General features: G+C 42.2%; 1 protein-coding gene and 3 long non-coding RNA genes across 4 annotated transcripts; 1 reads left to right on the top strand and 3 right to left on the bottom strand.

Moving 5' to 3' along the window:
• Nucleotides 1-3,376: 3,376 nt before the first annotated feature.
• LOC307071628 lies at nt 3,377-4,957 on the top strand. Its single transcript, XR_013811630.1, has 4 exons — nt 3,377-4,115; nt 4,239-4,401; nt 4,578-4,639; nt 4,921-4,957. It is a non-coding gene; the product is annotated as an uncharacterized lncRNA (long non-coding RNA).
• Nucleotides 4,958-11,035: 6,078 nt separating this feature from the next.
• LOC307071131 (uncharacterized protein) lies at nt 11,036-12,666 on the bottom strand. The gene is made up of 6 exons (XM_079730029.1): nt 12,593-12,666; nt 12,394-12,511; nt 12,118-12,213; nt 11,812-12,000; nt 11,447-11,599; nt 11,036-11,342 (listed from the first exon to the last, which is right to left on the bottom strand). Exons 1-6 carry the CDS (start codon nt 12,653-12,655, stop codon nt 11,131-11,133), a joined length of 831 nt encoding a protein of 276 aa, XP_079586155.1. The 5' UTR covers nt 12,656-12,666; the 3' UTR covers nt 11,036-11,130.
• Nucleotides 12,667-12,785: 119 nt separating this feature from the next.
• Nucleotides 12,786-14,211, bottom strand: LOC307071503. The gene is made up of 5 exons (XR_013811626.1): nt 14,020-14,211; nt 13,729-13,907; nt 13,548-13,641; nt 13,059-13,403; nt 12,786-12,902 (listed from the first exon to the last, which is right to left on the bottom strand). It is a non-coding gene; the product is annotated as an uncharacterized lncRNA (long non-coding RNA).
• An 890-nt stretch (nt 14,212-15,101) lies between these two features.
• On the bottom strand, nt 15,102-15,941 carry LOC307071784. Its single transcript, XR_013811642.1, has 3 exons — nt 15,825-15,941; nt 15,570-15,720; nt 15,102-15,183 (listed from the first exon to the last, which is right to left on the bottom strand). It is a non-coding gene; the product is annotated as an uncharacterized lncRNA (long non-coding RNA).
• Between the last annotated feature and the right edge of the window lie 448 nt (nt 15,942-16,389).

Here is a 16,389-nt window from a genome sequence, read left to right as displayed (position 1 = left end):
GAAAATTTCAGCAATGCACTAATCAACATGGGCACCACCCACATTCCCTACGGCACCATGTACAGTGGGGCAAAAAAGTATTTAGTCAGCCACCAATTGTGCAAGTTCTCCCACTTAAAAAGATGAGAGAGGCCTGTAATTTTCATCATAGGTATACCTCAGCTATGAGAGACAAAATGAAAAAAAAAAATCTAGAAAATCACATTGTCTGATTTTTAAAGAATTTATTTGCAAATGATGGTGGAAAATAAGTATTTGGTCAGTAACAAAAGGACATCTCAATACTTTGTTACATGGCCTTTGTTGGCAATGACAGAGGTCAAACGTTTTCTGTAAGTCTTTACAAGGTTTTCACACACTGCTGCTGGTATTTTGGCCCATTCCTCCATGCAGATCTCCTCTAGAGCAGTGATGTTTTGGGGCCACACAGACTTTCAACTCCCTCCAAAGATTTTCTATGGGGTTGAGATCTGGAGACTGGCTAGGCCAGTCCAGGACCTTGAAATGCTTCTTACGAAGCCACTCCTTCGTTGCCCGGGCGCTGTGTTTGGGGTCATTGTCATTCTGAAAGACCAAGCCACGTTTCATCTTCAGTGCCCTTGCTGATGGAAGGAGGTTTTCACTCAAAATCTCACGATACATGGCCCCATTCATTCTTTCCGTCATACGGATCAGACGTCCTGGTCCCTTGGCAGAAAAACAGCCCCAAAGCGTGATGTTTCCACCCCCATGCTTCACTGTAGGTATGGTGTTCTTTGGATGCAACTCAGCATTCTTTCTCCTCCAAACACGACAAGTTGAGTTTTTACCAAAAAATTCTATTTTGGTTTCATCTGACCATATGACATTCTCCCAATCCTGTTCTGGATCATCCAAATGCTCTCTAGCAAACTTCAAACGGGCCCGGACATGCACTGGCTTTAGCAGGGGGACACGTCTGGCACTGCAGGATTTAAGTCCCTGGCGGCGTAGTGTGTTAGTGATGGTAGCTTTTGTTTCTTTGGTCCCAGCTCTCTGGAGGTCATTCACTAGGTCCCCCCGCAACCCGGTATCACGCCATTGCGTGCTCCTGCGCACGAACGTTAATCTATTGAAGCGTGTTCCCGAGCACGATAGTCCGACTTTTTGCGTGTTACACAAAACGAAATGTAAACCAATGCATTCTGAATGGGAGTGTTCTAAGACAATTAACGTTCTCCACAAAACGCTACGAGAGAGAGAGAAAGAGAGAGCGGGAGGGACAGAGAGAGAGAGAGAGCGAGAGAGAGGCTTCAGAAAGGGTGTGCGCAGATAGTACAGTGCACCCTAGTTATGTTTATGCCAAAACCTATATATATAATTAGGCTATAATTATATTATTTAGCGTGTAATAGCGTGTAATCTATAGCCAAATTGTCGAAGATGCCCGAGAATCTTTCGGGATATCAGCATGGGAAATCGGCGAATCAGACCCATGAATTTATTGTAGCGACCCTGGGACAGTTAAATAGTTTGTGTGTTATGTGTTACATTATATTTCGTTGTCCGTTATGCCAGTTGTTCTATGTGCATGTATTGTAATGTTATTCTTGTCAAACAGCGTGTGGGGCGAATCATTAGGTCAGCTGGGGGAGGGCCTTGGAAGAACAGGAGGGTGGGGGCCTGCACGCGATTGAGACCGTGTTGCCGGGGTAACCGGGGTTTGTTTGGGTCCGGTTTTCAGCTGTTGGTTTCAATGTTGTTACAATGTTACGGGTTTCAGTGACCTGGTTTTTGGTCCATTAAAACTACCTTCAACTAATGACTCGACATGATTATGTCACCGGCGAGGTCGTTACACTATAAAGAAACACGTCATCTCAAGCGGGAGAGAAAGTTTGCGGTGCTGGTTTGTGTCACCAACCCAGCAACCCAGTCGCCAAGAAAAAACGTTGACAGTGCACGTTTCCATGAACACTGGATACGTAGCATTTCAACGTAAAAAATAGCGTGTTATACCTACAGTATCCACGTGTGCCGCTGTGGAGGCGGGTTTCGGGGTTTGGGACACGATTGTTTAGGGGGGGGGGGGAGACTGTTGTTGACCGGGGAGGGGGGGGGGGGGGGAGACACGTTTGTTGGGGGGGGGGGACACACGATTGTAGGGGGGGGGGGGGGGGGGGACACACCAACCCAGCAACCCAGTCGCCAAGAAAAAACGTTGACGGTGCACGTTTCCATGAACACTGGATACGTAGCATTTCAACGTAAAAAATAGCGTGTTATACCTACAGTATCCACGTGTGCCGCTGTGGAGGCGGGTTTCGGGGTTTGGGACACGATTGTTTAGGGGGGGTGTGGGGAGACTGTTGTTGACCGGGGAGGGGGGGGGGGGGGGGGGGAGACACGTTTGTTGAGGGGGACGACGACACACGATTGTAGGGGGGGGGACACACGTTAGTTGAAGGGGGGGGGGGGGGGGACACGTTTGTTGAGGGGGGGAGACACGTTTGTATCCTAACAACAAAACAAGTTAACAAAAGCCCCATTTGTCAACTGAGAACCCCAATTCCCAGAATCCCCCGCGGCTCCGGAACACGGCGTAGCTTATATTAATCTTTATTATCTGAATGGGAAATGCAATATTTTAGGACAGATACACCATTAAACGTGTTTCTAATGACATTTCTAGCGAGAAATGTACATTTTCCTTACATAATCTTCAGTCAGTGAATGTGTATGATCTTTATTAATCTTTATTATCTGAATGGGAAATGCAATATTTTAGGACAGATACACCATTAAACGCGTTTCTAATGACTTTTCTAGCGAGAAATGTACATTTTCCTTACATAATCTTCAGTCAGTGAATGTGTATGATCTTTATTAATCTTTATTATCTGAATGGGAAATGCAATATTTTAGGACCGATTCACCGTTAAACGTGTTTCTAATAACATTTCTAGCGAGAAATATACTTTTTACTTGCATAATCTTTAGTCAGTGATTGTGTCTGATCTTTAGTTTTATAGTTATTAGGATTTGATCGGCTCGGTCGCATGTTTCAACGACGTCAGGTTGCTTTCGCTAAACTAGCAGCTCACGTGCTTCCTGCGTTTGTGTTATTAAACTGTTACTTTATGCAACTTTTAATGATATCATCTTGTTAGAAACACGTATATCTGAGAGCCAACCCAGTCGCCAAAAGCATACGTTGACAGTGTGCTTTTCGTGAACACTGGATTACGTCGCATTTCAACATAAAATAGCGTGTTATACACACACACACACACACGCACGCACACGCACAGACACACACAAACACACACACACACACGCACACGGTCGTGCGCAGGAGCACGCAATCGCGTGACACCGGGTTGAAAGAAAGACGTCAACTCTGGAGTGACCGAAAATTTGCGGTGCTGGTTTGTGTGACGTAAGTTCAACTATGATTGACTGCTATTTAAAAACGGTTGAATGCTTGAAATACTAAGATTATGGAGTTGATAGTGCAAATAATTATATTGCCGTTGTCAAAGAATATTAACAGGTATTAACAGCTAATAACAGATAACAAAAGCGTTGCTTCATAGGCTAATGTAGGCCTACGTCGCCACCTGTCCCTCGGGTAGGCTAGCTAGTTCGTTAGTAATTGAAATTGAACAATGAGAAAGGCTTAGATAAGTACCATACACAGCATCATGTTAGAAGGTAATTTACACAATGTAGTCGGCTGTTTGTAAAAAATAGTTTGTTTTTAGTGATTTACTTTTTTCTCCCTGCAGCTTCAAATAAGCATCATACATCTTAACTATCTCTCTGCCAATGCTAATATTTTATATCTATAATCTTTCTTATCTATCTACTATCTGTGTATCTAATCTGTTTTGTTTATCTGTCTATTCGGTTTGTCTGTGTCTTTGTAAATTAGGTAATCTTTCAATATGCCAGGCAGCACATGTAAAACATGCCCCTCCTGCAAAACCATTCTGCCTTGCGCTAAAAAGGTTTGCAGCCACTGCAAAATGGTCCAGCCTGTAAAGGAACGCCTCAAAATTGCCTTGAGAAAATTTGAGGCTAAGCGGGAAGAGTGGGCGTCTTCCCGCAAGAAGAACCACAACATGGCTGTTGTCAAGCAGGAAATGTTCCTCCTGGTATGTAAACAATTCAGATTAATTATGTTCTACCTTTAACTGTCTGAATCACTATTGCTTTGAATAGTAGGTCTTTTTTGATTACTACAGGCAAAACATTAACATGCTGTGATTTCCTTACAGCTCGAAAAGCTTCAAGCAGCAGGATATAAACCTGTCCTGCTGCTTGGAAAAGCCACTAAAAAGAGCCATGTGGTCAAGGTGTTCACACCTCGTTGCACCTTGGCCACATTTGCGGAGGAGTCCCTCAAAAAAATGGGCTCCATCCATGAGTACATTTGTCAAGGTATGATTCTTTATTTTTATAAATTCCACACACCCTCTGCTTTGTTTACCAAAATACTAACTGCATCTTGTTATTTGTCCACCACATTCATTTTTATCATGGAACTATTGCTACAATTTTTTTGGTTGCCATTTGCAATTTAATAACCCTTTGCAACACTTTTCAAACTTGCACAGGATGGACCCCTTTTGCAAGTGGGACTGCAGAGGGGCCAGAAGAGGGCAGGGGGACCACTCAGGTGAAGACATACAGGAATATCTATGACAATTAAAGAGGCTAATCCTATATATTGTTATATACTGCATATATAATCCAATATATTATGCTACAAATTACAATATACTAAGTCAGCTGTATAAGTGCTAACCTCTTTTCATGTTTGTTTATGGTTATTTATGTGTATAGATGTGTATAGATCTGTATGGTCTTAATTTCATATTTTTTAAAACTGAATTTACACTTGCACTGTTGAAGTTCCACTGTTGGACTTTGAGTGAGTGTTATCTTATGTCAACCTAGATGGACATGGACATGGGAGAGGTGGAGGACAGGGCCGTGCAGGTGGAGGAGGGGGAGGAGGTGGCCCTCCAGGTGGAGGAGGGGGCCCTGCAGGTGGAGGAGGGGGCCCTGCAGGTGGAGGAGGGGGCCCTGCAGGTAGAGGAGGTGGCCCACCCGGACACGGAAGGACCAGGTATGGATTTTTCAATTAAAGCATGCATGAGAAGGTACTAAGTGTCATACAAATAAACATCATTGCCTGAATGAGTAATATTTTATTTTCCATTCCAACAGCGGTCTCTACTGTGCAGAGGAAGCGGAGGAGAAAAGGTATGTTCAGAATGTCTGTACAGATCGAATTGCTAATTGACTACTATTCTTTTCACCATAGCATTACATTTATTGTAGTTATTTTGGAAAAAGGACTGTAATAAGAATGTTGGTTATGACCATTTGAGTCTTTGTTTGAATACCTCAACATTTCTTTCCTACAGAGCATCACAGCCAGAAGGGGCTTGAAAAAAGGAACAAGACTTTACCGAAGAGTAAGATGAAATAGTTTGTAACGATCAGAGCACTGACAAACCCTTTACACAATTTATAATTATGGAATTGTAAATTATTCTCCTGTGTATTCATAGCAGCGATTACAGCATTAATACAGTATTAATAATTACTGTTATTGATTTTATATTTGCGGTATTTTATATTTGCCAGTGGATAAGCATAGATGGTTTTGTTGTGAAAAACATGTTTTTTATATTTTCAGATTGCCCCTACCATATTGGTCGTGACTCCTTCGAAATAAGGAGTTACGGGAAGGAGAGGATGAGAAAGGTTTGACAGACCCATAAAGACCCAGCAAAAACACATGCGTGATTAACTGTAGGAATGACATTCTCGCTGATTGATCATGAGCATGCATATTAAGTGCATACTGTAAATGTAATTTACTCATGTATACAAGTAATTTGCATAAATATTTTGGAATAGTACCGTCAATGCATTTTGTCTATCAAACTCATAGGCTAACCCTGAATTTATTATCTTACTAATGAATTTATGGTTCCTTTCCTTGATAGGGCATTAAAGAAGTCCTTGTTGATTGGCAGCCTTGCCCAGTTTGGTATGTATTTAATTTGGTTTCTTTCTGTTTCACTGGGTTTTTTTAAACCACTTCATTGCTTTTCCGAGTATTCTATATTATACCATATTATTTTGCACCATCTTGGTGCAAAATAGCTGCTGCTATTTTAACGTTTAACAGTAGTTCTTCCACCAAACACACTTGCCAACCAGATTTCCTATCAAGTGGTTTCATCATTCCCTTTCTTATGTGTCATACACTATTACATTATTAGATCTTGAATTATTAGAAAATGACTTGAAAGTGTGGTATTGCTCAAGAACAAAAATGTGCAAAGATTGGGCTTGATTTGTAATTGCCTTTATAGATGAGAATCAATATAAAGTAGGTATATACTGTGTGTTATGTAAGTGGAGTTCGACCAATCATCACAAAACGGTTCATTGATATATTATTTGTTCTCTTTTCAGTGGGAAGGAGTGGGCCAGGTCCTGGCAGCCAAAAAATTTTAATTAGTCCCCCTGCCCTCTTCAAATAAAAACATATTTTCAGTCTTTCTAGAATGTGGTGCTACTCCTGATACATGATTGCCCTGCCATTCAAATGTGGTCACTAAGAGCTTAATGACACACACACACATATATATATATATATATATATATATATATATATATATATATATATATATATATATATATATATATATGTATGGACACAACAGTTAATATAAATATGAATTCCAGTCTGTAGGCAGTACATGGTGGGTAAAGTTAAAGTAACTCAAAAGTTGTGGGCTGAAGGGTCTCTAGCTAATAGAGTAGTAGCAGCAATTAATTGAGTATTTAATCCATTCAATGTATTTAAGATATGCATCCAGGTATAATTGCAAATGGCTATATTGTATAGAAAATATTGATTTTAAACATACAAGTGCAAGCAGGGCCTACTGAATGTCAATTTAGTCACAACAGATTATTAAAATATTGTGCTGATAGATCTTTATTCAACACCAAAACACCAGATTCTCTTGGATGATTAAGTTAGCTGCTACGTCAAACCAACCATGGTGTGGTGGTGGTTTCATATATGTGAAAGGGCATTCAAATATAGCCTACTACAATAATAATAATAATACATTTTATTTGTAAATCACTTTTCATAAAAATAATCTCAAAGTGCTACAACAAAACACGAAGGGCAATAACACAATAAAATAAATAATAATCTAAGGACCATAGGTGTTATAGGGTGTACCGATGAGAAGGCTGTTACAGTAATCAAGCCTGGAGGGGATTAAGGCGTGGACGAGTTTCTCTGCGTCAGAGAAGGTGAGGATTGGGCAGAGTTTTGATCAATGATCAATTAGGAGGCCGAAGCCCTAAAGGACAACCCTGTCTCATGAAAATTACGTTCCCAGAGAACTATTCGGCATTCTCAATTACGTTTGTCTGAAAACGTATTTTGTCTCGACAGAAAAACATGGTGGCTAAGCCTATGATGGTTGCTATGGACGCTGAAACTAGCAGCCCGAATGCCGTTTAAAGCATGGAAATAAAACCATTGTCTTTGCTGATTATGTTATTTTATGGAACCGTGTAATGATGTTATTTTTCCACACATAAACACAGAACAGTCTGTTCAACCCGGTATCACGCCAAGGCGTGAAATAGATACATTGGTCCACCTCGCAAGGAGTGTTCAGTGTCACGCTATGCCTGACCAAAGCGTGAAGAGATACACGTTTCTTCCGCCCATCTAAATGAATGGAGGAATAGCACCAATAGGGGTCGATACGTTCTCCCAGCATTTGGGGGAAATGGTTACGTATATATATATATATATATTAGATTAGATTAGAAAACTTTATTTATCCCAAAATGGGCAATTTCGTTCACAGTTTCCAGTCTCACATAATAGATTACTTAATAAATACAATAAATAGCAATAGGAGGTAGACAAAAACATATATCAAAGGCAGTCCAACACACACATTTAACTCACAATTCATTTCAGCCCGTCAGTAACAACCACCCTGCCCCCGGAAACACCCAGCAACACTGGTGTGCTCTCCACCTACTCCTTACTTTTGTCATCATTTAGTAACCTGATGGTTGCAGGGATAAAAGAGTGGGAGTACCTCATTGTTCTTGTCCTGATTGAACAGTAGCGCCGCCCTGAAGGCATTAGGCATATATATATATATATATATATATATATATATATATCCAATATTTTAGGACAGATTGACCATTAAACGTGTTTCTAATAACATTTCTAGCGAGAAATATACTTTTTACTTGCATAATCTTCAGTCAGTGAATGTGTCTGATCTTTTGTTCGATAGTTAGTTTTATGGTCTCCCTAGCATGTTTCAAAGACGTCAGGTTGCTAGGGACGCGACGATCTAGTTGTGGGCCAGCAGAGGGTAACATTTATACCGAATTTGGCCTGTAACCAAATGTATGATATGCTATACGTATAGCCTAGTTTATATGTTATAAATATTTGTTATATGGTCTGGTTATACCTGAACTTGGTTAAAGATGTTCAATGGTCAGATACAGATCATGTTATAACGATAATTGAATAAAAGTTATGGTCTACTTATAGATAGAATATTACACGACGTAATAATTGTATACATATAATAGCCTATATTTTAATATTAAATTAATTAATTACAATAACGGCTTTAAACATGTGACATGCCTACGTTTTTTGGGCCTTTTCTTTTCAATGGGCCTGCGTCAACGTCACGTGACTCTCGGCAAACCACGTTGGTTAAAGACGGCAATGGAGCTTGGTTAGGAAATAGAAAGATATACCATGAAAATATCTTCCCGTAACGGGGCAAACAAGGTGTCATTTGTCATCTACGTTTCGAGGCGATTGCAACGGTGCCATGCATGACCATATTTGACTATGTTTCAGGGTAGTAATTAGCTGTCGATTTTGGAGGCCTTTATAGATAATAACCAGCTATAGATTTGCTACCCGATGGAGTTTTCTGACAAATTACATGTTATTTAGCATCTACATTAGCAGCTGAGTCCAATGAGATCAAGCTCGACCTTGTGCCACACAGAGATCATGCCCTAGACCATAGGTGTACCATGTAAAATACAGGGGCCATGTAGTGTAGGGGGCCGTGTAGGGCCGTGGAGTGTCATGCTTTGTGTCATTGGACTCAGCTCAATGTGTAGATGCTAAATAACATGTCATTTGTCACAAACTTTTATCGGGAAGCAAATCAATAGCTGGTCATTATTGATTAAGGCCTCCAATTTCGACAGCTAATTACTACCATTAAACATGTTTGAATGTGTTCATGTGTGGCACCGTTGCAATCGCCTGGAAGCGTAGATATTGAAGGACATCTTGTTTGCCCTCTTACGCACCGGCCCTACAAGAAATTACTCAGCAAGTGCTCCATCTTGTTGCACCTCACCCAGCGGCTCGCTTACAAGATTTTGGTCTGAAGTTCTACCCAAACCTACACCCTAGCCATCCAACATGCATATCTGAGAATCAGGCCTCTCTTTAATAATGACAAAAAGTTATGAGAGAAACACACATTAACTTTTTGTTATCTCATAAGCGGCGTGGTGCCGGCTCCTTTTGACCTTTTGACCCCCGACTTCAAAAACGTGGCCACAGGCCAGCTGTGTCTACACACCTTTAGCCACAAATGTACACCTCCATCCCACAAAAAATGGGGACTAGAAACTAACCTCTGTCTTATGTACATTTACTGTACTGTTGGAGGTCACGCCCCTTTGCCGACCTTTTCGAGATAGCTAGGGATGCTAAAATGTTTACACACATTTCCCGGGGCCCCGTGTACGACATATCCGAGATTTGGAGTTCTAGCCCTTAGAGAAAAAAAGTTTTCCCAAATGGAGTGTCATTTGGACAAAGCCCCTCAGAAGTGTAGCCTGCAAGACCCTAATGGTTCAGAATGTGGTGGAAAAACAGTTTTTGAGATAGGAAGGTCCTACCGCCCTGAAATTTTAATACCTTGTTCTAGGGCCTAACTGGGACCTCCGCACCGAAACTTGGCCCGGTCGGACCCCGAGGGCAGGAAGGGGGGGCCCTTCCTGTCCGAGACTTGGCCCGGTCAGACCCCGAGGGCAGGCCCCCCCTTCCTGCCCTCGGGGTCCGACCGGGCCAAGTTTCGGTGCGGAGGTCCCAGTTAGGCCCTAGAATAAGGTATTAAAATTTCAGGGCGGTAGGACCTTCCTATCTCAAAAACTTTTTCCACCACATTCTGAACCATTAGGTCTTGCAGGCTACACTTCTGAGGGGCTTTGTCCGAATGACACTCCATTTGGGAAAACTTTTTTTCTCTAAGGGCTAGAACTCCAAATCTCGGATATGTCGTACACGGGGCCCCGGGAAATGTGTGTAAACATTTTAGCATCTCTAGCTATCTCGAAAAGGTGGAAAAAGGGGCGTGACCTCCAACAGTAGAGTAAATGTATATGACAGAGGTTATGTTTCTAGTCCCCATTTACTGTGGGATGTAGGTGTACATTTGTGGCTTAAGGTGGGTAGACACAGCTGGCCTGTGGACACGTTTTTGAAGTCTGGGGTCAAAAGTTCAAAAGGAGCCGGCACCACACCGCTTATGAGATAACAAAAAGTTAATGTGCATTTCTCTCATAACTTGTCCTTAAAGTGACTGTCAACGTATGCTTTTGGCGACTGGGTTGCCATACCACAAAGGTTCAAAATAGTTTTTCATCAACCCCCAAACCTTGACATTCTTTCTCATTATAACAAGATATTTCTCGTATCTCATCCACTTCTGAAATTGTATATATGAATGAAATTCATAGTATCCGCGTTTACATGGCACATCTGATCCGCATAGATTTCTATGCGTCATAGATCTCTTCCTAAAATGTGATCCGAATGTACTGTATACATGGCAGTAACAAAAGTGTCCGTTAAGTCTCGTGCATAGAAATCTATGCGGAACAGATGTGTCCATGTCAATAAGGCTAGTGAGGTTATAGCACTATTTATTCTCACCCACCCCATCTTGAATTGAAGAGATAGATTTTTTTATTTTTTTATTTTAAACATAGCAATAACAATGATCATTTGTGTACATCAAGCGAGGCACGAAACCACACCATCAACTAAGTTGCTTGTTCTCTTGCATCTTCCTCATCCTCGCTGGTGTCTGGACTGACCAGGCCCATCGGATCACATTCCTCTTCCTCACAAACATCAAGGAGGACAGAGGCCAATGGACCTAGAGCAGTCTTATACCGCTGCAGGACCATTTGATGTCGTTCTTCCACTTCCGCAAGTCTTCTTGCCAAGAGACAGTGAAGTCCATTTTCATCTTCTACAAGTAGAGGACAGAAAACCCAACGACGTTAATATATATTGAAACATCCCCCACTAATTGAATACATTAAATGGGATCCCCAAAACTTGTCTTTAACTTACCGTATCTTGCAAGCTCCGTCTTGAGGGCCACTCCCAGGTTCTGCAACCACGTACAGTGCTGGGCCATCTCCAACACCAGGATAGGGAGCTCCTCTTCCAGCCGTGTTTTCAGCATTTCCTGGTCGTGCAGTCGTTTCTTGACCCCGATTGTTACTAATGATCCAAAATATTAAGATCAATACATGAGTATCTGGCATAACATTTAGCAATGCAACCATAATGGAAACAGAATTTAGAAATGATGTTTCTTTCCCAAAATCGTTTTATATATTACAAAACCACCATTATATTTAATATATCATTTCAGGATAGTTCACTATTCCGATATACTGCATGACATTTTAAAAGCATTGAAAAATGCATACCACTGCCATAGTCCTCCCATGGCCATATTGCGCCAGTGCTCTGTCCAGCCAAAGAGTGGTCAACCAAGGCCACATCAATCCTTTTGGAGAGGTCTGCAACAAGACTGTTGTATTTATCAATCTCCTGGAGAAGGCGCTTTTTGTCTTCCGTCAACTTTCTTCGGAGACGATGGCGAAGCTTGTTGCTGTCTAGATTGTTTAGGAGAAACGTAATATGCAGACACAAAAACCTTGTATAGGTTATATTAAAAACAATATAGATACATTGTTAGGTATACCGGATAACTCAAGAAAAAGCCTACATACCATTCTGACGGTAGAGGGTTTGTTTCTGTTGCTTTAGACCCAGATGGAGACCCTCAATGGACTGCTGGAGAACGTGCAGACCCGTTACTGGGGTCTCTGTAGATATCCGTTAGGGTGAAATTAAGCTCAGTGTACTGTATTCTATACAATGCAACCGAGTTTTCTAGATTTTTGCAGCACTAATGCTTCACTGATTGTGTATTATTTTGATTACCGTTTGAACACAAATGTCTGTAAGGAAACTGCAAAAAGGCATGTATATTGTTCTGTCCTCACCGCTCTCTGCCCATTCCTTGACTTCAGCAATCCACTGTACAGCCATTGCATTTGAGCACTGCAGGTCCTTCTGCAGTTGTGACAGCCTCTCTGCCTCTTCTTCTGCCCTTTTAGATGTCTAAAATATTTACAATAATTACAATAGGAACTCAGTCTGCCTAACAACTGGCACAAAAACATACATGAATATGAAACATACCTTCACATATCTTGTGGAGAGGGCCTTGTGTAGCGTCTCTGCTTTGTGATGGTTCCAACCCATTGCATGCACAGTGAGCACAGTGAGCACCCTAGCATGTCCACACGTGCTGGTATAAGGAGAATTACATTATGTTCTGCAATCTATGAGCAATATTAGATGATAGCATAAACTCAGACCAAAGTGACTTACCTGCTTTTGACATGTACTTTGTTGTCAGGGCACAACGGGAGAGGTAGCTGTTTATTTGCTCCACCTCCTCACCGGCAGTTGTGCCTGCTCCCTTCTGATTCCGACCACTCCATTTTATCTGTTGCAAGGATGGGTGGATTTGGGGTTCATTAGAGCCAATGAAGCAGTTGGAAAACGTGGACAAATATTATGGAAAAGGAATTCAGCTTAAAGCTGTCCATTCCTATAGTAACACATGGCGTATTCATTTGAAAATAACAGATAACAGACATACCTCACACTTGGTAGCATGAGCTCTTGCATGCATGATGCTCAGGAAGGGCTTCATTTCTGTGAGGCTCTTGAGAGCTGGAATGACCGAAGCAACTTTTTGTAGGTATGGCCAGTATTTGCATGCCACATCCATAGCAAAAAACTGTGCCTTGCTTGGGAGAAGCTCCCTTTGGAGATACATAGGATACGCAAATATCTCTCCTCGGTACATGTTAAGGGCTTTTAAAAGGAAGCCATGCCGACACACCGCAACCTCAACGCCTTCCTCATCCAGTTTAGAGGCCCGCCTAGAGGTCTCCCTTGCTGCTGCCCATTGAGAGTCTCCACATGTGCCTCTCCCCTTTATCTGTGAATATAGTGCATACACATATTGTTAATGTAATTCACGACAAAAGAGTAGGGAGTATGGAATACTTCTAGAAGTCCAGGAAATGCAATGATTCCTTTAGTAACAGAACTATTTGAGTGTTTAAACTTAGCTTAAACTTACATTCTTCACCGCCATCTGTATTGTGTTGACAAAATCAGACACCTCACTGTCTTTGGCTAGAAATAGCCCATCAAAAAAGGGAGTGTCATTAGATCTAGGGGAAAAATATATAACATCCATTACCTACTCTTGTTGTCACTTACAGTCACGACTCAATTACCAAAGAGAACTTAAAGTGCACCTTCCAGTATGGCCAAAGCGATAAAGCTTCCTGTTGCCATCTGCTGACACTGCTACCATTTCAGGTGTGCAGGCAGGGCAGGTGAAAGGGGTATCACAGCAGAGCTGGTCTTTCTCAAAGGAGGCGTATGCAAACTCAAGAAAGCTCCTCTGCAGGGCATCCCCGTTGATCTGTCCAGACTAGAAAGTATATCAGAATATGGAAAACATTTTTGAGATAGTCAAAAAAAAAAAAAAAAAATTGCTGACAATATTGGTGAGCATAATAAATAGTATTGCTGATGTCACTTACTCTTCCTGCACACAGTGTGCGATGTTCCAGCATTTTTGCAAGGGCTTGCCTGGAGAATCCAGGTGAGATCAACTTCAGCTCCTGAAAGGTGTTGAGGAGGTCCACCGTGTAGATTGTGGAAGCATTTGCAGAAGCTGGCCAATATCCACTCCTGACTAGGTCTCTCACATCAGGGGCCCACTGCTGCAGGCATGTTTGGCACACATAACGTGGCAAATGCAAATCATGACGCCCTAACGAAAAAAACAACATTAGTCATAATCATTGACACATATTGTATATTAGACTAACAGAAGTCTAAATAGAGAACTGGTTTCTACCATTGATGGTAATCAAGATGACTGGTTTCCCAGCTTCCACTGTGAAGCTAGGGACCTGGCAGGTGCAGTGCTGTGCTGGCATTGTGGGTAAAATGCGATCTGTCGAAAAGAAAAGTGAACATTCTGTATATGGCAGCAGACTGAATAAACAAGATAAGGATCAGGAAGTCTAGACAGGTAGATTTGTCAGACCTTACCTTGCTCATGTGTGGCATATATTCCAGTCTCTCCTCTTGAGATACATGTGGATGGGGGAATGGCTTTAAAGAAGCCATCCACCACGCTGTCCCTGTTGTGGAGTGGCCGTTTGCTGTGGTTATGCATGTCGCAGGCCCCACAAAACCACTGCTCCGGAAGGCACTCTCTGCACCTAAGCAGACAAAACACTCAAGTCAAGTCACTCAATTTATATGATATACTTTTTTTAGTGTACATAGATACATTCTATTATTTGATTGATGAACATCCAACCTTATAACAGCCGGCTTGTGGCAGAAGCAACACAATGGCTTGCCAACAGCCTCAGATTCCAAAAGGCATCTGAGGTGGTACGGCCGTGCTTCCTCCCAACGGTCAGAGGCTTTCTGCTGCCTAACAGACCACGATGATGCTGCGCTTCTCTCAGGCTCAGCAGGACAGGGGCTTGAATCCAGTAGGGCAGAAAGACTCTCCATGTTTTGTTCTGCAAATAAAATATAACCAAATGATCTACATTCTATATACAGTATTTGGATTTCAGAATAAAACACTGTATATTTACCAAACATCTCTTGAGGATTTTGCTGTGCTCTGGGTAAGGGCAAGGAATCCTCTGAAGGAAGTGCCAACACCTCAGTGTCCATGCCTGTTAAACAGTACATGACAGATTAATATATCTCTACGGCAGACACTCAAGTGCTTGCACTGCTGCAAGAAACTCATTTGACAGTAAGTACGTCAATCAAACGGTCGTACGGCACTCCCTCTCCCCCGCTCCCATGTACTTGTACTTGGAATGGGTAGAGTCAGCGTTGAAGGAGAGGGGGTAGGACCATTTGAGTTGTGTATTTTCAAAATCTGCTGGCGTTTCGCAAATCCCATACCCAACCTTTAACGGTCCAAATGTTACAAATCGACTTTGACCCACGGGAACGAAAAATCGAATAATAGAAAATTCTGACCCATCCCTAATTGCCATGGGTAATTGTTTGTCACCAAATTAAACTAATCTGAATTTGCACATAAACAAACCTGTAGTTAGGCCACTCCATCGGTCTGCACGGCCTGTATGGCCCGCACGGCCTCCACGTCTCCCTCTGGCCTTGCCGCGTCCGCTCCGTTTGGTTGAGCTCCGTGGTGAATCCCCTCCAGATCTTGCCCGATTGACATTCTCCGCAGCCTCCTGTGTGTTTAAGTCCAACATCTTGTTAGACGGAGTTTCTGAGGAACTGAAACATTCATTTCATGTACAAGTTCAAGTTCAGTTAATGTACAAAAGGTTGTTACCATGGCTTCTGCAAGGAATTGGTCATGCATCAACCCAACGGCAAGGTGTCTTCCTTCTGTGCGGGGGTCACGGAGATCCAGGTCAAACAACTTGTCCATAGCAACACGAGAGAAAAGTTACAGCGATAGAATGAATAGAACTACTGCCGACAATCGATCTTGAGAATGCTTGTAAGGTTAGCAGTCCTATCTATATGTCGCTCGAGAGCAGCGTCATAGAGCTCGTAAGTTCGCCCCTTCCGGTAGGCCCCTCATGGGACCTCTGAGATCGAAAAATATGAATGGGTTTCAATGGAGAGAAAGTAATTATTTTCTGGTCCCCGTCTTTATATGTGCTGGATTACACATATGTATACGTAGCGGAAGAGTCGGAGCCAGGCTGAGCCAAAGTCGGCGCATTTTCCACATAGCCTGCATTAATAGAGTCATTTTTTAGTTTTTATAGTTTTTTATAGCTGCTAGGCGTAAAGAGTTCACCTTTCAAAGCGGGATGTTTATTGCGGGGGAGGAGCCACGGCGGCAGTCGTGATCGTAATTTCCGGTTAGTGCACCACGGAGTACTCGA

Source organism: Pollachius pollachius, assembly GCF_949987615.1.
Source record: "Pollachius pollachius genome assembly, chromosome: 2".
NCBI classification, from domain to species: domain Eukaryota; kingdom Metazoa; phylum Chordata; class Actinopteri; order Gadiformes; family Gadidae; genus Pollachius; species Pollachius pollachius.
Note: the sequence above shows the minus strand (reverse complement) of the source record. Positions and strands in the feature narration are given on the sequence as shown.